This window comes from Mya arenaria, chromosome 14, assembly GCF_026914265.1.
Source record: "Mya arenaria isolate MELC-2E11 chromosome 14, ASM2691426v1".
NCBI classification, from domain to species: domain Eukaryota; kingdom Metazoa; phylum Mollusca; class Bivalvia; order Myida; family Myidae; genus Mya; species Mya arenaria.
Window position 1 is genome coordinate 5,776,718 of NC_069135.1, and position 24,558 is coordinate 5,801,275.

Here is a 24,558-nt window from a genome sequence, read left to right on the forward strand (position 1 = left end):
GTTGAGATACCACTGGGAGAAGGTTTGTTTACTCTTTCACGTTAATGGTCACTGTGACCTTGAACTTTGCCCAAAATCAATAGGGGTCATCTACTAGTCAAGGCCAACCTTCATGTCAAGTTTGATGACCATAGGTCAAGGAATTGTTAAGTTTGCCTTCAAGGTCACTGTGACCTTCATCTTTGACCCGATGACCCCAAAATCAATAGGGGTCAACTACTGATCAGGCCCAACCTCTAAGTCAAGTTTGAGGGCCATGGTGCAGGCATTGTCGAGTTATCACTAAGACAACCTTTTATCATTAATGGTCAGTGTGACCTTGACCTTTGACCCGATGACCCCTAAAATCTGTAGGGATCATCTACTGGTCAGGCCCAACCTCCATGTCAAGTATGATGACCATAGGTCTAGGCATTGTTGAGTTATCACTCGGACAAGCTTTAAAACCCTTTTACCATTTAAGGTCACTGTGACCTTGACCTTTGACCTGATGACCCCTATTGATCTACTGGTCATGCCCAACATTCATATTAAGTTTGGTGACCGTACGTCAAGGAATTGTTAAGTTATCACTTGGACAAGCTTTGGTCTACCGATGGACGGACGGACCAACAGACTGACCTACCGACAGACCAACCGACATGTGCAAAGCAATATACCCCTCTTCTTCAAAGGGGGGCATTACAATTTATCTCATTGACTGATGAGGACCTTTTTATTCTCAGACAGTTCTAAAACCAACCCAATGTTTCGGGGGTTTTAGAATTTTTATGGGGTTGATGATCACACAAACAAGATACACATCAACACAACAGATACTATAAATATCATTAATAATTTAACAGGTGGAACATATTTCACAGAAGGTAAACACCTATAATCAATAGGGATCATCTACTGGTCAGGCCCAGCCTCCATGTAAGGTTTGATGACCATTAGTTTGGCCATTGTTGAGTTAATCTCTCACAGAAGCTTTGTCAATTTTTTCGCATTAAGTCACTGTGACCTTGACCTTTGACTCCTTAAATCAATAGGGGTCATCTACAGGTTAGGCCCAACCTTCATGTCAAGTTTGATGTCAATAGGTCCAGAAAATGTCTAGTTATCACTTGGACAAGCTTTGGTCCACTAATGACTATAAATATCAAAGAAGACCTTTAATCACGACCACCTCAAAAGCACTCCCAAGCTAGCTCTTCACATACACTACTTGCACAAACACACAAACTTTCATCACTTTCCATCAATTCTTATTTAAGTTATTGAGCAAAAATCATTTTTTCTCTTTTTAGTAACAGGGACCTTGACCATCCTCCACAAAAGCAATCCCAAGCTATCTCTTGACAAAAGCTATCTACACACCAACTTTCCCTATTATCTATCAATGCTAGCATAAGTTATTTGGTGGAAACAAATGTTTGACGCCCACCTCCCAGTACACCCGCCTGCCCAACAACATCCCAATTCTCAAACCCAGTAAAAAATATTGCAGCCTGTGCACTTTACTTTTCCAAAATGAGATATATTTTAATATTAAGTTTCAAGTCCATACCTGAAGGACTTTTTAAGTTATACTCTCGACAAAAAATTAATATTTATACCTCAAAGACGTTTCAATTCTGCTCCTTACAAGATCCCCCCCTCCACACACACACACGCACACACACACACACACACACACACACACACACACGCACACTAACACTCACTCAGACCCACACACTAACAGGCACACAACCCCTATTCGTCTTTTGGTGAGATTAACAACCTGTTTCTCCTATGGAAAGACATCTGTTTTGCACTGAGCTCTCAAAATAACTTACTTGAGGTAGGCCTCTGAGTGAAGGAGCCTCTGTGTACGTGGTGGCACGGTCACAAACATCGGTGAGGGGGGTCGTGGAGGGGGTGGGGGTGGAGCCATCTGCTGTTGACCTACATACACAGCTAAAAATATTACTTACAGTCAAAAACAGGGATTAAAAAGGTCCTTAACAAACAGCATTACAAACAAATATTAATTTTAGAGCATGCTCAATTTTTACTTTTACATGCATAACAAAACATAAAATTGATAAATTAGGTTAAGATTTAATAAAAATAAAAATTGATGTTATCTTTAAAAGTCAAAAATGAAAAATATTAATGAATATCACAGGCAGTGTGCTGTGTGCAAGGGGATGATAAAAAGGATATTATGCACATGTCAGAGCTTATGGAATAATGCAGAAACTAGAATATAATAAAAACTTGCAAACATACACTCACATGAACATGCCACAAAATATATCCTTGGCCAAAAGAGTATTGCGACAATGTGTTTAAATATAAATATTTTATCCACAACTGTTATGCAACTATAATCAGATGGGACACTACAGCTTGCTGTTTAATGTTTCCTTCAGGATTCAAACGATTTACCAAAAATATATATAAATATAGCGTATTATTCCATTTATATTCATGCATATTTTCTAGGTACATGGCCTGTTTAACAACATCAATAAATAACTAAGTTTTGTTAATTACCATATGTTTGTTAGTCTACCTTTCTCAATGGTTCAACATTTAAACACAGAGAGGGCTATTTCGCACCTTTTCATGTCCTTCTCCTGCATGTTTTGAAAGAGGGATTAGGATCAATAGAACACTATGTCATTTACAATAAATCATTTCAAATTTGGTAGCAGAAAAACTGGCAAAGAAACTCCTTTCATATAATAGAATACCAAAAAAATAAAACTTGAAAATCTACACAGTAACTTTCAGTAATTTACTCTGTCGCAATACCTTTTGCCCACTATATATTTATGAAGTACCAAAAACATTTAATTGCACATCACCACTATACAACAACATGCATAAAAAGCCCAAGACTGCAGAGGTTACCTTGAAAACAGGACCTTGTTAGTGACTAGAAAACCCACTTGCAAATTGATTGTAAGGCCAATAAAATTGATAGTTTTGACCAAAACATGTGTATGTTAAAGTGTGAATTACGTCAATACTAACCTCGTTTTTTTATTTGCACTATAAATATATGTAAACCTTTTTTTCCATAATAGTTATAGCCTTGCAAGTCAAAGAGTGCAAGTGAGTCAATGTATGATCAGCGAGTGAAGGCGTGTAAGTGGCAAACTGCGACACACACTAGCCACTACAGTTACCTGGGTGTATGGAAGATACAAGGGAGGCATGCAAGCCTGAGGGGGTGGAGCCCAGCTGGGGCCCTTGGTGGGGCATTGTTGCCCCAGGGTGGAGTGGAGTTTGTCCATACGAGATAGGAGTCATACCAGGATGAGGCTGCCTCATAGGCCCACCAGGGCTCTGGAACTGGGCCCCACCCATGTGAGGGGGTCGGGCTGGCTGTCCGTTCACCATCAGAGGACGCTGGACACCCGGGGACATGAACTGGCCATTTAGCATACCTTCCAAACAAAACCCAAGATGTCAACAATACAAATAAGTTGAACTGAAAATAATGAGACCATGCCTTATAAACAAGGACCACAAAAGTAAATACAATATATGGTCCTGTAAATTAAAAAAAAAACATAAACAAGAAGTCAATGCTCGTCTGAGCCATATCTATATTAATAAAAGTGCCAGAGCTATGTGCCTAGCTGTCCATGTGCATATTGTCTCTGTCAACAAGTAAACTAATTTCCATTTGAAAATCATGAACAGTTCTTAAGTTTTTGCATGTCGATGCTCACACAAACAACACCAAGGTTATTGCAATATCTCCACTTTTTTCTTCAAAATCAGATTAGGTTAAGCAAATTTTAGGGACAGCCTTAAAAATAAGCAAAAAGATCAAGCAATATTTTTTGTCATGACTTAGAATTACTTTCAACAATGTTTTAAAATTCATGCTTGTGAAAACAGTTCAAAGCATGCATTATCAATTTTTTAAACTTAAATACTAGGGTAAGTTTGAACTTGAAAACGATCCATTCAACACAGGCCAATAGCAAGCAGTACAAAGGTAAGTGAAAGGTTAGACATACAGAAAGCTATTACATGTACTGCTACTACTCATGCCGAAATATGCACCCCACACCTTGATTACGCACTCATGCTATTTGTTATTCATATATAACACAAACCAGTCAGAACTTTCTTGATTCTGTTTCCTTGTATCACTTGCTTTATCATATTGTTTTTTCACCACTTAAAACATACTACTCCATTTCTCAACTGCAAAAATTATATGTACGCAAAAGCTCTAACTGGTTTATGATTCATCCAATCAAAAAGCGGCATATAATCATGCCAGCCAATGGGATTAGAACTTTTTATACCTGGGTGATGTGGGGCCATAGGAGTAAACTGGCCCCCTGGTGAGGGGGCATATTGCCCCGGGGAGGGGCCGTACCCTCCGTATGGGACACCATAGCCCTGGGGGGTGCCATTGTAGCCAGGGGGATAGCCTGGGTAGCCTAACAGACACAACACCAGCACAACACAATCATTATAAAATCTAGTAAACAATATCAAACAAAAGTCATGGAACTAAAAAAGGAAAACGATACAGAATTTGTATTGTTAGAAATGTTAAAGAACAGAATAGACTAAAACGATAGCGACATTGAGAAGCATGGACAGTACAGAGATGAAGTTAAAAGCTATTATTATACAATATTCATAGCATTATATATCGAGGTTTTAATCTGATGATGCATTTCCCATAGAAGTACACAATATAACACTGCTAACTCTAGGCATCTATGTTATCCAACAAACTCCATTAGTTTTCGGTAGAGACACACATATGGCCATTAAAATGTGGATGATGCAATAAAGCAATTGTCATGATAGTAGGAATTTCAGCTTAAAAGAAAAACATTGTCCACAGATTTATGGCCACAGGTGTTTTGTTTTTACCAACTATCAATGATCCGGAAAATTATTCCATTTTAATGGTCATATTTATTATGATACTGTTGTTTATTTAAAGGCACACTTAAGAATAACAAGATCATCGCATATGAGTACAGACAATATTCATGCAGTTAGAAATACAGAGTGAAATGATGATGCTTTTGATGCAAAGGAGGCACATATATAAACATTGAAACCCAACTGATGACTTAAGTCAATATGCAAAATGACAAATGCACAAAATTTTTGAATTATAGATAGCTTCTCTGAGGAATTTGCAAAACACAAACTTTCAAAAGCGATTTTTGTGCTCAGATGAAGCATGGTATACAGAGTGGAAAAGCATGAAAAGATATGAAATTTGGTAAGAAACACACACAATAGATAATTGCTGAACAAAAATGCTACATAATAGTTAGAAAATATTAAGTAAAGTCTTATTGATTCAGAGATAAGGTGAAGCAAGTGCAGCAAGCGAGACCACTTCTTAACAACTAAGAGATTACTTAATATCTTTTGACTAATGTAACCTTCATTTTGATTGGCCAACTTCATTTGTTAAGAAAACAAAGTACATTATGACAAGTCAACATGTTTTGAAAAGGCAGAAACTATAAAAAAAACTAGAGCTGTCACAGGAGTGACGAATACCCCCAAATGCTGCCTGGACACAGGAATGGCAAACCATTCCTTTGAAAAGAGGCCATAACTCCAAGGTTACTGCACACTGCATCTTCTTTTTTCATGCATGTATTGTTTTATTTAAATCTGTTGAGTAATTTAGAAGTTACACTGCTGACATGAAAAACTAGCCTTTCATGAGTTATCGTCCGGAAACCATTTTTCTATTTTTAGTAACAGTGACCTTGACCTTGGCCCCACCAGCCCCAATATCAAACTTGACCTGTATCTTCTGATGTTAGACCTGTGTAACAAAAATTGTTCAAATCTGTCAAGCCTTTCATGATTTATCGTCCGGAAACCGTTTTTCTATTTTTAGTAACAGTGACCTTGACTTTGGCCCCACCAGACCCAATATCGAACTTGACCTGTATCTTCTGATGTTACACCTGTGTACCAAAAATTGTTCAAATCTGTCGAGCCTTTCATGAGTTATTGTCCGGAAACCTTTTTTCTATTTTTAGTAACAGTGACCTTGACCTTGGCCCCACCAGCCCCAATATCGAACTTGACCTATGTCTTCTGATGTTACACCTGTGTACCAAACTGTATCTTCTGATGTTACACCTGTGTACCAAAAATTGTTCAAATCTGTCTAGCTTTTCATGAGTTATCGTCCGGAAACCGTTTTTCTATTTTTAGTAACAGTGACCTTGACCTTGGCCCCACCAGCCCCAATATCGAACTTGACCTGTATTACTGATGTTACACCTGTGTACCAAAAATTGTTCAAATCTGTCTAGCCTTTCATGAGTTATCGTCCGGAAACCATGAAAACCGACAGATAGACCGACCGACCGACAGACAGACCGACCGACAAGCTCACTCCTATATACCCCCTCAAACTTTATTTGTGGGGGTATAATAATAAAAGTACCTATCCAAATACGGTAATGCAAATACAAATTTGGAGCTTGAATGGCTGCTGAACATTGAAAACTATCATGATTATGGGTAGTACTGACTATACACAGATGTGCTGTTCAAGCTGGTCATATTTTACAGCAGGATAAGTTTATCACTAAAGTTACTCAATACATCTTAGTAATTGTGTGTTTTTTGCCAAGTTCAAACTTAATTCGGCTATTACCAGAATTTTTACTTACTCTGAAAACTATTCTCAATGAAACATCCAACCTTATGTAACTCCTGATCTTATATACATCATATTTTTTCACTAAAAAACTAACCTAGCAATAGAATGCCTTGATCCAGCTCAGTTCATACTTGAGTTAAAACACTGAGCAGCACCTAATTTACTTCTAATTTAATTGTTGCTGAACTGCAGGCCTTCTAGCGAGCACAGGGAAAGATATTGGCATTTCTAGCAAATTTTACAATACAGTGGAAGTCCAGAAAAGTACACAAGGAATATAAGGTCAGCAGTTGTTTTCTATGTTCACCTTAAACACATCTGATTTCAAGCTCTTTCCGGAATCTAAGAAGTGCAGGAAAGCATGAAATTAGGACAACACTTTGCTGATATTAACAAACAAGAGTAACACACCTTGCTGTGCTGGAGTGCTGGGCCTTGGAGGCTGGCCAGGGGTACCAGGCTGCTGTTCAGTCCATGGCTGCTGCTGCTGCTGTTGTTGTTGCTGCTGCTGCTGTTGTTTGGCCAGGCTCTCATTGAAAGCTTTCTCTGCAGCCTCTTGTTTAGCTTGTTGCTCTTCGGCAATCTTTCTTGCTTTATCTTCGTAGCGTTCTTTTTCCTCCTTTTCAAGATTTCTCCACTGAAAAAACAGTGACCTCATGAACAGATTATGTCCTTGGAAAAATACTTGGCAATATGAAATTCACTGAGTACTCAAAAGGAAAGAACAAAGCAATTACCATTATTCTGATTGTGTAGCAAAGAAAAGAGTATATTTGAATATCGCAATCAATACAAAATTAATTTAATTTGAGGAAAAACAAACAATCAAACATTCTTTCTATTACAGTAAAAACTTGACAACTAAGCTTTAAATAAAAGCAACACAAAACCAAAACATTGAAGGAATAAAACAGTAAAACTTGATGAGTAAAGAACATTTCATTCAAATAAAATATATATGAAATAATCATGCAAAAAAGGGCAATTATACATGATTTTTCGCTGGCTGTGGAAGCTTCTTTTGCAAAGACTAAAAGCCATAAACATTGGTGTATTATTACAAACTGTTACATGGGTGGAATATCATGAAGCAACATGGGTGGAATTTCATGAGGCAACATATGAAAAATTAAGGTTAAACCCAAGGTTAATGTGCATTTAACAATTAATAATTCCTGAAGGCTGACAAGGGTTCTGCCCGATGTTTCATATTTAACACAGCAAGGGCACCGCAAGTGGATGTCAACGCTTGTCTGTTTTTGGTTTTTAAAAAGGGGCATAACTCAACAATTATGAAAACCAGAGTTAAACATTTGAAAGTATTTTATGTACGAAGTTTATGCATGCCAACAATGGCACACAGGCTGTCACAATCCATCAACTTTAACTATTTGAGAAAAGACAAGATAATTAAAATGTTACTTAAGGTATCCAGTGTGCAATAATGTGAAATTTTGATACCTGGTATTTTGGAACTATTTTAAGGGTTTATTGGGTGGAGAAAGAATATATAATATTATTCAATAAACATTGCCAACTGGGTGTTTTTGATTTAAGTTGAAAAAAAACAACAGAAATACAAACTGCTGTATCTTTACCTGTTATATATTTACATACATTTACCTTACATATACATTATCAGTAAGTAACACGCTTTCAAATGATACCACAATTATATAGGGTCACCAGGAATCAAAATTTAACATTACGACCAATGGCATATTTAAACCATAAAACTCCTTTCATCATTGCATACCTTAAGTCAGCCATCATAGAGAACAATGAAAGGAAGTGTAACAAGAGTTATAAAACTTTACGAATGGGTTTGGATAGCATGCAACATAGTGAATGATATTGCCCAACACAAGGCTAGGTCAGAAATCAAAGAGTTATTTCAATGTGATAAAAACTACACCTTTCTTCATTACAAAATGGCTGGGGGGTTTCTTATCAATAAGTTTAAACAAAGATCGCGCAAGCAGGCGCCAACCCTCGTCTATTTGTGAACAAGTGTACCAAGCTTCATGGGAATATTTTTATCAGTCTTAAAGTTAGAGCCAAAATTGATGATTTCTCAAGACACAACTTTACTTCACCATTTTTAAAGAACAAGAAGCAGTATACATAGTCTGTCTAGCGGGTCTTTACTTACTGCACAGCATTATGTATAAATATATTACCTTCACTCCCACCAAACGACTTAAGTCCCCGAATGAATATTTCATTTCGGGTTCATCCTCCTGAATTTTGCGGCGTATATGTGCGGAGTACAGGACAAAACCGTTGGGCAATCTTTTACCACCAGATTTACCCTACAAAATCATCACAAACACAATACTCATGCAAGATGCAAAATAAAGTGTAAATTTTCAAATCACAATTTTGTGCGTCTCAGTTCTACAAAACATGATTGTACTTTTCGAAAAAATTGTCCTTATCAAATGACATGACCTCCGAAAATACTGAGTGCAATATTCATAACAGTTTCTGTTAAATCAAGCCTTAAACAGACAAATGCATGTAGACATGAATTAAAAACAAACTACTCTGTTAACAATTAAGACATGATCCAATTTAAGCTTCATGTCATTTGGGACAGGTTTTTTAATCAAATCAAAACTTGTAGAATACTAGACACAAAAATTGTGATTTTGTTGACAGTTAAGCAAAATAATAAAGATACCACACAATATATAAACAATTCATACAATATGTAAACAAACCATGCACCATGCCGCCTAGGTAACTCAGGGATAGCAGCCCAAATGCTATGACAACATACATCGCTATGACAACAGTGATCACATGACAACATCCCATACTGTACCTTGGTGCCAACTAGTCGGCTTATGTCACCAAAGTTACATTCGGGATTTTCTTGCTGGACAATTTTACGGAATTCTCCAGAATATACAATATAACCACTGATTTGTGTCCTTTTTACACCTGGTATTTGAGTTTTTCCCTACAAGAGAATACAAACACACAATTATCTAAAACTGCAACAAACAGGCACGGTGTTCCTGCTGGCCATGCAATATGCTGAAAAAGTTCTCTCAAATTAAAGTGTAATTTACTGTAGAATAATAAAATCACCTTTGTCAATGTTCTTTAACATAAGATTCCCTTAAGGTATCTCACAAGTCACATATTATACTGGTTTGGTGACTGTCAAAAAAAATAATGCTACATAGCAGTCAACACAAACTCTGCAATCATTTTTAACACATGCGTTTCCTTTGTACTTGTTTCCTTTTCCAGAATTTTATTTTTTTTCTGTTTAAAAGTATAACCTCCTCAACATGCAAGCACAAATTCCAACAGCCAAACCCAGCCCTAAATTTTCTCTTGCGATAACTATTTAATCAAAAACAACATTCAGTAGAATGAAATATATATCACAAAAACTAGAAACACTGACAACAAAACCAGGTTTAAAAAGTATGGGTAATTAGAAATAATAGCCAATTAATTTCTTGAATAAATTAGGAAAAAGTAGCAGCCTAACATAATTGGGCTGAAACCATATATATATATATATTGACCATGAGCCCATCCCCTCAAAAGCAATCCCAAGCTAGCTCTTCCTGTTAGCTCTCTACATACCACCTTTCATAACTATCCATCGATTGTAACTAAAGTTGTTGGGCCGAAGCCTTTTTTTCTATTTACAGTTACAGTAACCTTAGCCCCTATACCCCCACCCCCACACCCAAAGAAATCCAAATCTAGCTCTTTACATTAGCTACCTCCATACCCACTTTCATCACAATTCATCAATTATTAATTGTAATTGATTGGGCAGAAACAATTTTTCTATTTTATCAATAACATTGTTCTTGAGTTGACCATGACCCCCTCAAAGTAATCCCAAGCTAGCTTTACACATAAGCTTCCTACACACAAAAACATGAGAAACCTGAAAACACCATCCCTTTGAAAGTACTCAAAACTGTTTAAACTTTATTTTACAACGATTGTGAAACAAGTTATTAAAACAGAGCATGCACCAATGCTTGTCATCATGGCCAGAGTAATGGTTCAAGCAAAGTCTCATGTGTTGTATACAGATCTTGAATGATTTTTTGAGTTGTATACCAGGTGATTTTTGCACAAATGCTGCCACCCAAGCAGCAGGACAGTGATATTAAAGCTTTTACAATACCTTGACCCTATTTTTGCTTTGAAAATCAGAAGTACTCAAAATGTTGCAAGTATGGCTGAAGACATGTTATCTCATTCGACAGCACAAAAGACAAAACTTTCAAACACAAACATAACATCAAACTTACATGTAGTACATAAATAGTATTAGATTGTATGCATAACATAAACGAGCAAATATTATTTTTTTCATCCCCATAGCAGACCCAAATGTTAGGCTACAAATAACTGATTTTACCCTTCCTTTTTCTACTAAATTCCTATGAAATGCAAACTTTCCAATCCAAATATCTTCTCTATAATGCATTGCACCGGATACATAGGATAATAATGTAATAAAAATTCTTATCATTTTCCTATCACCCTCTGGTATTGCCATTGTATATAACATGCATGATTTTGAAAACAGCTGGTATCCCTCGCTTGCTTGGCCAAAGCTATCAACATTCTTTTCCTTTTAAGTCTCTTAAATGAACAAGCTTTATAATGGCATTTGTATAGTGCATGCAACCAAGTGTTATTAGTTACAAAGAATGGGGGGAAATACACATTATTGTGAGTTCTACAAAATACACAAATTTGGTTTAATTTTAGGCTCTTTAAATGAACATAAGTCATGCTTCATATCACTACAGGAAGTGTGTCAACCAGCGAACTAGAATCCGCAAATGAAATATGACACGCCTGGAGCACTCTCTTTTTCGAAAGGAAAACCCTTCAACAGTTATGAGCAAGACTTATATTTAACTACAGCAATACGTTTCATTACTGAACCAGGATGACACAATCTTGCAAAGAGATGGTCAAATTTTGAAAACTCTAGGCCCCTAACTGTATATGTGTGTGTTGCAATCTAACTTGCACAATATGTTAATACGCCTTTAAACATTGCTAACAAGTTTTGTAAACAGGGTTTCTTTTTTAATTTTTCAAAACTGGGCCTGTCCCTGTATTTTTCATTTTATTATTGTAAAGTTTGTAGTAAGGAAGCATACAATATGAATTTGGCCAACTTTCAATAGCTTAAGGGCCAGCAGCCAATTGTATAAACGTGGATAAGTCCTAACCAGCGGTTATCTTTTGGTTTTCTCCCTGGTTTGGTCAAGTTATCCGTAAACCGATTGTATAAAAAATAAGTTATCCTAACCAGCGCGTGATTCGGCTAACTTTTGGACAATATTTAACCGACCACTGGGAGTATGGTTAACTGACTTATCCAAAACAAAGATGGCGGACCAGACATAAACAAGCTCGATTCCAAACTTATTTCAACGATTTTACAGACACATGGACTCTGCCTAAATAAAAAACAAATGGTATAACATCGATATCCATGACAGTGATGAATTTAGAGGTAAGAAAAAAACAATTTCTTATTTGTGACCCAATTTATGCATAAAACTTATCCAAGGAATCTTGAAACAAAAACAGTGACAACAAGCTGCATTTTGAGAACGATATTTACCTTGTTATTGTGTGCATATTATTCCATAATCTTACACTAGTCACGACTCTGGGTCGAGACCAACAATTGCTTGCAGGTCTCGCCCTTACTGTGTATAGATACACCCTCGCTTTAAACATATTTTGTTTCATTTCCACATATTTACAATCAAACTAAACCGCGTGTAAACATTGAGAAGTTGACAGCTATGACGTCATTTTCAAGGAATCTTACCCATTCTAAAGTCTATTTCTCCAACTTTCTTTCAATACACCCTGGTTGAGGCACACAGGAGGATAATTGCTACTGTTCAGTAGTATGTAATTATATTATTGGTTTATACTAATTTATTTTAGCTCGATTGAGACGAAAGCTGATAGCTTATAAGATCACTCTCGAGTCCGTTTCCTGGGCAGAAACCAGTACTGTGTCCTTTTTGAGAGGCCATGAGAAAGTACCCCTAGTGGGGATCGAACCCACAACCTCTTGGATGAGAGGCGGACACCTGTACCACTAGACCACTCTCACCACACATAAAGAAGTGTGTGTGCGTGTGTGTGTGGGTGCGTGCGTGCGTGCTTGCGTGCGTGATATAAATGACTAAATGTAAGCTATTTGTGATTTGAATCTAACTGTATCCTGCAAATAACATGTTATAGATAAAAAGACAGATACATTATTTATCTCTTATTGTATATAATAAATGTATGTTTCAGTTGAGTGGTTTTACCATCCAAAGTATGAAGAACCAGTGTTGATAAGTTCTACACATGTCTGCTACAGCAGGGAATGGAACCAACACCAGATCTAATACTTCACGAGCAGTAAGGATATACATAGCATTATCAGGTTAGATTGTTAACAAAACTATATTGCGAAATTGAAAACATATTTCAGTAAATATAGCAGTATACTCAGTACAGTCATTTGAATAAAAGAAAATACATTTATATTTATATATAATAATTGGCTTCTTCATAATTCAACCTTCATTGATAACAATGAACATAAATATCATAAAATAAAGTGAGAGCAATACTTAATAGGAATTATTAAGAATGCCTACCCTATCACATGTTATGGGTAATATGTTGAATATCTGTTTGTAAGTCTGTTTGACTGCCTGATGTCAAATTGTCTTGAATACTCCACTTAAGGGAAAGTTTTACAGGAACATTCAAATGTAAAGCATGGATTTTTATACTTCTGCTTTATTGCTTATTAAATAGTTTAAATTTGAACATTTGAGTACTATAGAGACCAAATTGCATTCTGTTGCATTAAAATCATGTTTTGACATTCCAGTTCTTGTAACTTATATAGTTTAGTTTTCATGGTGTTTTAAAGGGGCGTTCCCTTCATTGGCAAAATATCATTCATCTACCTTTAAAATATGTTCAAATGCCTATTTAAACGCACATACAGGATTGTTATGATTTAAAATATTCATTTTACTATTCTTCAGAGTGTAGCGGTACTAGCCACTTGATGACCAAGTTCATCTGACAGACTCCTGTTTTAGGAAACACCACAAACAGGAACTTAAAAGTTCATGAGAGGAATAGAAAACGTTTCAAATTGCTGCTCCCAGAGGGCTTAATTGTCAACGTCCTATCTTGTATTGATAGGGTTAAATAAAAAATGATTATTGTTAATTATTATATTATCCATCAAATTTGATATCTTAGATCTTTTTCTTGCAATTCAAATTATCATACTAATGGGGAGTGTTATATAAAAGAAATAATAAATACCACTTGTCATGTTGAAACAATGTTTAGTTTGATTATTGTTTTTAATTGGAATGTACCAAAATAGTCATTTTATATTTAAATTTCACTCTTAATGATTTTCTTTGTAAACTATTCATTTGACAGTTAATGGCTGAATTGGAAAATAAACAACAGTATTTGACATTATTATATTGACACAGGACTGCATTTACTGTAAAAATAGTTTTTACAAAAGATGTTTGTCAAACATTATGCCCCCCCCCCTTGAGCGCCATGTTGTCAGGATTATATTGACAATTGTATGAAATATGCATGGACCGAAATGACAGCTGATTTGTCACTGACATTGGATGCCGTTGAGGCAGTTTTAAGATTATGACCATTCAATGTTTGAGGATAGAGTGTGTTTTGACCATGACCTTTGACTCTACGACCTCAAAACCCATAGGAGTCATCAGCTGGTCACCAAAAATATAAATGTCAAGTTTAAGGACCATGGGTGCAGGCATTGACAAGTTATCACACAGACAAGCTTTTTTCGTTCAAGGTCACTGTAACCTTGACCTTTAACCCGATGACCCCTAAAATCATAAGGGGTCATCTACAGGTCAGACGCAACTCCAAGACAAGTTTGAGGGCCATGGATGCAGGCATTGTCGAATTATCATTTGAAACATTTTCACATTCAAAGTCACTGTGAACTTGATCTTTGACCCAATGACTCCTAAGATCAATAAGGGTTATCTCCTGGTCAGGCCCAGCTTCCATGTCAAGTTTGATGATCATAGATTCAGGCATTGTTGAGATTTCACTGGGAGAAGATTTGTTAACTTTTATGCGTTAAAGGTTACTGTGACCTTGACCATGACCAGATGACCCCCAAAGTCAATAGGGGTCATCTACTGGTCAGACCCAACCTTCATGTCAAGTTTGATGACCATACGTCCAGATATTGTTGAGTTATCACTTGGACAAGCTTTGGTCTACCGACGGACCGACCGACCGACATGTGCAAAGCAATATACCCCTCTTCTTCGAAGGGGCGGGGGGGATAGTAACGAACATTTTGTATAAATGATGAATGGTTGGTTTTAAAAAAAATCTTATAACAAATATGATAAAATAAATACATTATTGCTAGAGTGTGGTTTTATTGACTTGTTGTTTGTAAAATAAATTTGCATGTCTCTTCAACACTAACATTAAAGATTTTATTAATCTTAAATACATGTGTGTGTTGTTACACACTGACTTTGAATTTATTTACATAGTTTTATGAAAATAAAGAAAATAAATTATATTTCATATCTGTTGATTTTGTGGTCCTGGTAAGTGGAAATGAATTCACGCAATGGTTTATCTAAGGCCATATATAGAATAAGTTATTAATAATACATTGTATTATGCTGAGAGGGTTAAATTGTAAACTAATAATTTCTCTGTACTGATACTGATACCAAAAGTCACTTATAATATAAATGAGTTTAAATTTGAATAATAATACTAATTTGAATAACATATAAAACTAAACGTTTTAATGTCAACTTTGAATAACATATAATGTCAACATATAAAAAACAAGATAAATATATTAAATTAGTATCAAAAGGAATGGTCCCATACAAAACTCATTTGATTTTTTCAAGGACAAAGTTGAAACTGACTATACATTCCGTAGATGGCATCTTCTACAAAAAACACACACTTAAATGGACGAAGCCATTGCATTTTAATGAAAGTGACACTTTTTATTTCGGGTTAGCAAATACAATTTATTGGCAACTGGTATTCACTTAAAACTTGTTACGGTATATTAAAGAAGATTATATGAATGATGTTTGCATGCTCATGCATTTTTATTTGATGCAATATCAACAATATTGTGCACATTAAAAGTTAAATACCCCTGTTTCCGGAATGAGCTTATCCGTTGAGATGTTGCATGTGTAATATTTATCAAACTATTTTTGACAGAAGGAGCGTATAAATTGTTGACAGTTTTTTCAGGTATTTGGTTGAATATTTACCATTTTAATATGCTGGGCAGATTTAATGAAGTTTGTCATTAAATCTGCCGATGCACAAAATTCTATAAAGAGGAAATATGCACTTGAAATAGGTAAGTGCGATTTTATTAAATTGGTACTAAGTTTACTGTACCATGATATATTAGATTTTCATTTGTCATTTTCATTTTCAAAGGTACACCATAAGCCCTATATATTGGTGTATATTAAAGTAATAGGTACATGTTTACGCTACTTAATGGATATTGGATGTGTAATGGATTTGATGGGTATTTTTTTTCATTAAAATTCAACAACCTTTTCGTAATGTCGTTGTATATGCCAAACAAGTCTATGATGTTAACAGAAAAATGCGGTAAACACGCACTGACCGGAACCTTGTTTACCAGTGCATTGTGGGTATTTTTATGAAGTTTTGGTTAGGTTAAAGTTGTCCAAGTTGGTTAACTTAGCCGCCGCATTTTCTGCCTTTATACAAACGGATAAACGGTTTGGATAAAATGGCCAACTTGGTTAAAGTTAACCGCTGGACAACTTTAACCAGCGGTTAAATCTAACCAACTTTTATACAATTGGCTGCAGAACACTTGAATAAATAGTGCGAAGTCCATCAAAAGCAGTTGAGATATTACCCAAATAATCATTTTCACATTTGGTAGAGTGGATAAAAAAATGCTCAAATAATATAGCTAGCAAAAAATAATATGGTCAAATTTGGACAATCAAGAGACCTCAACAGCATGTTGAAAAGTGAGATCGATCAATATATTATGCCCCTATTTATTGTAAATAGGGTTTGGGTAAGATATGAAGAGAACTGCTCAAGTAAGAGAGGGGATAAAATGATTTTGGTACATTTTTGACTAATATAAGGCTACAATCCTAGTGTATAGTGGATCAGGCTGCTGTTGGCTTCTGATCAAACTTGGGCGAGATATTGTGATCAAGTTTGGTAAAAACTGAATACCGTAAGAAATGCTTTAGTTAGAGACTGGACATGAAAGTTTGATGGAGCGGAGGATGCACGGGCCACATGATCCCTATTAGTCTGCCATGTTACGCAGGTGACATCAAAAGCCCTACCACTCCAAGCATGTATTATTAAACAGTATTTCTTTAGACCACGATCAACATAATACTCTTCTATCTTGTTGTCTTCATTTTTCAGTTTTGCCTCTGTCACAGGCATAACAGAAACTTTGAATAAATAACAAAGGTACAATAATGGCCAAACAGTAAAATATAATGTTTCAATTTCAAAATTCATCTGTATACTGAACATGAAATTTTGGACACCTGAAATGCAATGCATGTAAAAGGAAAGGGAGATCACCTTTTTCTTCTGGGTGTCTGTGTCTCCAGCCTTAAAATAAACAAATTTAAACTAAACACAGCTGTTAAAACCTATACAAAACTTATCAATCAGCCTACAAATTTCTATAACTAATATTACCCTACATGTGTAGGTAATAGATTTTGCTTTTGAGTGCCCCACCAGAAAAGAGCTCTGTTTTGACTTAGAGATGCTGTAATTCAATCAGGAAGGCGGACGACCCGAATGATCACTGCCGAAACAAATGAACCATAAACAGTGCTCTGTTCACCAGTATAGCGACCAAAAGGAACATCCTTTACCATTCCAACATGTATTTTGGAAATAATAGGCTTTTTGTGGAGCACTATTAACACATCATAGAAAAAAGATCTCAGACAGTTAATGTTTCCTTATGCTACGTTTACACTATGTTACCGGTGGTCACAGCAGCCCCGTTTCAGACAACCATTGAGAAAACGGGATAAACGTGAGACAGCGCGGGGGAACGGGATATGCAAACATGACAGACCGTTATTGCCGTGCATGCCGGGCCAGAATTTTAAACTGTCAAAAAATTTGCCACAGCAGCCACGGTGTGGATGAGAAACGTAGTAGGTCGTAGTAAAACAGGGCAAACGCAATGACACGTGACAGTACGTAATAGGCCGTTACACAACTTATAAATCATCCGTAGGGGGGCGGGAATCATATGTAATCCCCGGCATCTGAAGTTCCTTTCTAGTTTTGTCTCGTTGTGCTTCGTTTTGTCACGGTATTCACGGCAAGCTAGGGTAGACGATAGCCGTTTCGTTACGTTTCATTTGCGGTGAAAACACAAAATCTTCTTCATCTTGGGAATTTATGTTTACTTGTCAAAGTATGCTGATACAGTGATTGCTGTTGCCTGGGGGATTTTCTCTATACCGTGGACACAAACGTAATCCAAAGCTCTGCGGTGTTCGCATTCGATGCATAGGAGGCCTTGACAAAACGTGGAAAACGCATCAGACCTGGATGAAGACGTGAACAACGTGAGGGATCCTATCAGAACGTATCAGACTGGGACGCAACGTACATGCATCCCTGGTAAACCGCGTCTGGACCTTAGTGCGCCTTGGACGAACCACTTTTTCGCCCCTACGGCTTGTCACGGTTACCTTAATAAAACGTGAGGAAACTTAGCACAACCTAACACAACTTGTTTATGGAGATAAAAATTGCCAAAATCCCACGGACATAGTGTAAACGTAGCATAAAGGATTGATAAAAGGCATAATATTTCTTTTCCTAAAAAGGGCACAACAGAAACACAACAATCTTTATATTTTCCATATTTTCAGAAATAGAACACCCTTGTTAATCATAATATCAGTTTTGCAGTGAAATAAATATTCAATGACTAAAGTATCTGACTTAAAGGTAAAAAAGCATCCATACCCCAAACCTTGATTCACATTTACCTTGATGACATTTTGTACATGAAATATTCATAAAAAAATATTAACTTTAATGTTGTCTCAAATTATTATTAATTTTTTTGGCAATGACACAGCATTTTTTGACAGACAGTAACATAGACATAGACAGTTAAGCATTTGAACCAATTAGAATGGCCTTAATTATATGTACTGTAAACATCAACAAGTGAATGAATGACACATTCAGCGCTGCTGTATTTTACATGTCTTTTGTCATTCTTTTTTAATATTTAAGATTTAAAAGACATTTAAGATCAGGGTCAAACTCTGAAAATAAAAGGTCTTGCAGAATCTGCCAATCACAAAGCCAATTTTTCCATGCCTGTCAAAAGGGCAGCATGGTGTGACAACCTGGTCATTTGAAGCAGAAAAACCATAAAAACAGTATACAAAATGGTGTCATACAAAACACAAAATGATGTCATACATATAACAATATGAGATCATACAGTAAACAAGATGATGTCATATAGTAAACAAGATGACATCATACCGTAAACAAAATGATGTCATATAGTAAACATAATGATATCATATAGTAAACAAAACAATATCACAGTAAACAAAACGATGTCATACAATTCTACCATGCACTTTGTCTAGAAAGCCAGAGATGTCATTAATGACCCTCATAGCTGACCACTCCTGTCCCTCTGTTATTTACTTACTTTTGCAAGAAGTGTTTGAAAATAAGAGGAAGGTTACCTTTCTTTAAACATACCACATTCATTTTTATTTATAATAATTCTAATCCAAATACCCACCCACATGTTCTTTTTTATTTATTTTTTGCACTCATATTTGATTATCAGTATTTTTCTGGCCTAGTGCAAGCTAGATGGAACAGTAAACAATTGCATTTTCTTGCACAAGTATAAAATAAATTCAAATCTGTAATGATATAATTCAAATCTGTAATGATATAAAAATCTCCATTAATCTTTTGTATTGCAAGGAATTGGCAGAATTGCCAAGTTTTAAATGCTTTGTTTATGCAGAATTCTTAAATCTAACACTACCCTGTTTTTAACACGTATGGACATACCCATAGATAAAACTGTGTTTATAACGGGTCAAACTATAGATGACAGTATCGATCAGGGAATGGTGACTGTTTAAAAATATGATTATGTATACTTAATATCATTAAATATATTTAATTTTCATACATCAAAGTATGTCCCAGACCCCATGTATACTTATTTTGTGCATGCTTCCATTATAAAATAATGTCAACACTGCTGACTGCTACTGCCACCTATAGGCAGACATGCATGTAACAGTAAAGGGAGGTCACCTTTTTCTTCTGGGTGTCTGTGTCTCCAGCCTTAAAAAAATAAATTAATAGTACTGAAACTAATTCAGAGTTAATTAACTTACATGATGATTTATGACTTCAGCTGAGACATTCAAAATTCTAGTAAAAGGAGTTTTCAAAAGCTATATTACATTTAGTATATTAATATGTAGACCCTAATTCAGAGAACACTCAAACATAACCTGTGTGTCCCACAAACATAACCTGTGTGTCCCACAAACATAACCTATGTGTCCCACAAACATAACCTATGTGCCCCACAAACATAACCTATGTGTCCCACAAACATAACCTAACCTATGTGTCCCACAAACATAACCTATGTGTCCCATAAACATAACCTATGTGTCCCACAAACATAACCTAACCTATGTGTCCCACAAACATAACCTATGTGTCCCACAAACATAACCTATGTGTCCCACAAACATAACCTAACCTATGTGTCCCACAAACATAACCTATGTGTCCCATAAACATAACCCATGTGTCCCACAAACATAACATAACCTATGTGTCCCACAAACATAACCTATGTGTCCCACAAACATAACCTATGTGTCACATAAACATAACCTATATGTCCCACAAACATTACCTATGTGTCCCATAAACATAACCTATGTGTCCCACAAACATTACCTATGTGTCCCATAAACATTACCTATGTGTCCTACAAACATAACCTACAGGTACTACAAACATAAATCATGTGTACCACAACGTAACCTGTGTACAATAAAAATAACCAACATGTCTAACAAACATAACCTACAGGTACTACAAACAAAACCTAACAAATATATATTTTTGTGACTCAGATACATAACCTTAGTGTCACATAAAGATAACCTACATGATTGAATTAACCAAACAATGCTCACCTTTTTAGTGGGGGGCTTAGGTGTGCTGATTTCTTGGTGCGAGGAGAGAGAAAAGCTGTCCATAGAGGTATTGATGACATCTGGCATTACATCGGTACAGAATGTGTCACGTGACTCCTCCCCATCGTACATCATACTGTCCTCACTCGCCTTCACTAGCAACGGGGATGGTTCCTGTTGGGTAAAGACAATAGGTCCAAGGGGCTATCAAAGCAGTCATCAATATAAGAAATTTGATTCAACAATTTTATTATATTACTATTTGGCTTCAGAAATTGTAACACACCAGGCTTTGTAAAATTCTAATTTCCAGCAACCTCTGCAGCCACTCAACCAGAGAAGGGCTTGAGCTAATTTTCAGCAAAGCTTTGCAGCCACTCAACCAGAGAAGGGCTTGAGCTAATTTTCAGCAAAGCTTTACAGCCACTCAACCAGAGAAGAGCTTGTGCTAATTTTCAGCAAAGCTTGGCAGCCACTTTACCAGAAAAGGGCTTGTGCTAATTTTCAGCAAAGCTTGGCAGCCACTTAACCAGAAAGTGATTGTGCTACTTTGCAGCAAAGCACGGCAGCCACTTTACCAGAGGGCTTTTGGCATTTAGAGAAAGCTCAGCAGGTACTTTACTAAAGAATGCCTTGTGATAATTTGAGTAACCACTGCAGAAACTTTCCCAGAGAAAGGCTTGTGCTAATTTAGAGCAAGCTCAGCAGGCACTAACCAGAGAAGGGCTTTTGCTAATTCAGAGCAAGCTCAGCAGGCACTAACCAGAGAAGGGCTTTTGCTAATTCAGAGCAAGCTCAGCAGGCACTAATCAGAGAAGGGCTTTTGCTAATTCAGAGCAAGCGCATCAGGCACTAATCAGAGAAGGGCTTGTGCTAATTTAGAGCAAGCGCATCAGGCACTAACCAGAGAATGGTTAGTGCTAATTTAGAGCAAGCGCAGCAGGCACTTACCAGAGAATGGTTTGTGCTTATTTAGAGCAAGCGCAGCAGGCACTAACCAGAGAATGGCTAGTGCTAATTTAGAGCAAGCACAGCAGGCACTTACCAGAGAATGGTTTGTGCTTATTTAGAGCAAGCGCAGCAGGCACTAACCAGAGAATGGTTTGTGCTTATTTAGAACAAGCTCTGCAGGCATTTTCCAGAGAATGGCTTGTGATAATTCAGAGCAAGCTACGGTAGATGCAAGCACTTTCCAGAGACAGGTTTGTGCTTATTTAGAACAAGCTCTGCAGGCACTTTCCAGAGAATGGTTTGTGCACATTTAGAACAATCTCTGCAGGCACTTTACAGAGAATGCTTTGTGCTAACTTAGAGCAAGCTCTGCAGGTTCTTTCCTGATAATGGTTTGAATTAATTTAGAGCAAGCTCTGCAGGCACTTTCCTGATAATGTTTGTGATAATTTAGAGCAAGCTCTGCAGCCACTTTACCCGAGAATGGTTTGTGCTAATTTAGAACAAGCTCTGCAGGCATTTTCCAGAGAATGGCTTGTGCTAATTTAGAACAAGCTCTGCAGGCACTTTACTGAGAATGGTTTGAGCTAACTTAGAGCAAGCTCTGCAGGCACTTTACCAGAGAAGGGCTTGTGATCATTAAAAACAAGCTCTGCAGGCACTTTACAGAGAATGGTTTGTGCTAACTTAGAGCAAGCTCTGCAGGCACTTTACCAGAGAAGGGCTTGTGATCATTTAGAACAAGCTCTGCAGGCACTTTACCAGAGAAGGGCTTGTGATCATTTAGAGCAAGCTCTGCAGACACTTTACCAGAGAAGGGCTTGTGATCATTTAGAACAAGCTTTGCAGGCACTTTACCAGAGAAGGGCTTGTGCTCATTTTGAAAACAGGGACAAAGTTCTTAGATTACTGGATATTCATGCCACATAATCTAGGAAAAGGAATCAGAAAATATCAAGATTTCTGATGGTTACTAATGGTTACTGTAGTGTACCAATGTCAGCATCATTAAGTTCTTATGCCAGGGAAATTACCTACCATGTGAAATAATATTAACTAATGAATATTTTGTTTAACATATTTAAGTGAATCATTATATGTGATTAGACGATGTATAATGTATATGTTAGTATAAGTCTTAATAAAATGTCTGTTCTGTTCTGTCTGTTCTTTAACTTTTAAATCTATATTAATCCTCAATCCTGGTTAATTATAAAACCTACTAATATTTAGAATAAAATCTACACATCAAGCAAATGGAATGGGTCAAATTTGTTTTATGTCGCAATGATGAACAAATAACATAAGTTTTTTATAGCCATGAACTTAGTACAGTTAATAAAATCTGTATATGTGAACAAGAACTGTAATGCTGAATGATAACCAGTACATAGCTTTAATGAAGCTTCGACCCGGGACCATCTCATCTAGAGTCAGATTCAATGCCCACTGGGCTGACTGCCACCAATAGATAAATTCACAAGGACCACGATTAATCATAGCACTTTACAGAAATAAAGTAAATTTTTGGTTCCCTATTTACTTGATATATAATATACTTAAAACACAGAGCTTTTGACCTCCATCTGTACTTTTACTGCATGTCAAGCTGATAATGAAGGGAAGACACACGTTTGACATAGTTTCAAATATCATTAGCAGGTACAAAGTAAGGCGACACAAACTCCCAAATGGTCTTGTCGCCACTTAACGCTGGGGATCCAGGGGGCCCAAGTATTGCACCTGGGCTGATCTATGGCAGCTTCTTGTTGAGATCACAGGCTGCAATGCCCCAGTGTAGCCACTGAGTTTTGAGCTTTTTAGCAGCCTTTAACTGCGTTTTGAGCTTTTTAAACCTTTCATTGCATTTTAACCTATCTGTACTAGTCAGTACTCAAAATATCTCACCTAAATAAGTCAGACTCCATGAAAAGTTGTATGAAGTTGAAATTGAATGTTTGAGAAAGTTTGAGACAGTGGGAACGACCTGACAAAATTTATAACATTAAGCTTTTAAGTTTGTTGAAAAAGTATTAAATGCATTTTGAATAAACGATGATCAAAGTTTGATCAAACAACTACACACAAATACAATGATTCTCAATAATTGAAAGATAAAACAGTTTTATTCATATTATATACAGGATAATACAGGAACTCGATCTAGATTTACAAATGCACTTTTCTGTAATTTTAGAATGATCGTTACAGATCAGTGTTTTTTTTTTATCTCAGGCTACAAGACAGTGTTAAAAAACACACTGTGGTGAATAGCTTTAACCCTTTAGCGCATTTACATGAGTTTTTTCAGCATTGTCCAAAACCACATGCATTCAAATGTGGCTGACTCTATCAACTACTGGGTGTAAACGCATTGACTCCCTTTCAAATGGATCATTCAATATTTCAATTTCGAAAGTTTCTTTTTGTCAACAATATCCCAGATGTTTAAAAAAGTAAAGTTAGGCATAATTGGTATTGAATTTCTGTTTGAAATGAGAATAAAATGAAAAGGTGTTTATTCACACTGCCAACCACAGGTGTAGTTTTCCACCGTGATGTAAATAGCACAAGGCTGAGAATGGA

At 36.4% G+C, this 24,558-nt stretch overlaps 1 protein-coding gene across 9 annotated transcripts in view; it reads right to left on the reverse strand.

Annotated features, from left to right (window-relative positions):
• Positions 1-24,558, reverse strand: part of LOC128218150 (protein polybromo-1-like) — a 74,761-nt gene that overhangs the window by 5,241 nt on the left and 44,962 nt on the right. For 3 of the 9 annotated variants that reach the window (XM_052925708.1, XM_052925712.1, XM_052925711.1), the window contains 8 exons: positions 21,022-21,195; positions 20,117-20,146; positions 17,360-17,389; positions 9,486-9,623; positions 7,070-7,295; positions 4,302-4,439; positions 3,165-3,425; positions 1,824-1,944 (listed from right to left, as the gene is read on the reverse strand). In XM_052925708.1, coding sequence (XP_052781668.1) covers positions 1,824-1,944; positions 3,165-3,425; positions 4,302-4,439; positions 7,070-7,295; positions 9,486-9,623; positions 17,360-17,389; positions 20,117-20,146; positions 21,022-21,195 — 1,118 coding nt within the window. Of the gene's footprint in view, positions 1-1,823; positions 1,945-3,164; positions 3,426-4,301; positions 4,440-7,069; positions 7,296-8,838; positions 8,971-9,485; positions 9,624-17,359; positions 17,390-17,416; positions 18,499-20,116; positions 20,147-21,021; positions 21,196-24,558 lie in introns of those variants that run through there. The other 6 variants (XM_052925717.1, XM_052925713.1, XM_052925709.1 and 3 more) reach the window with 6 other exon arrangements.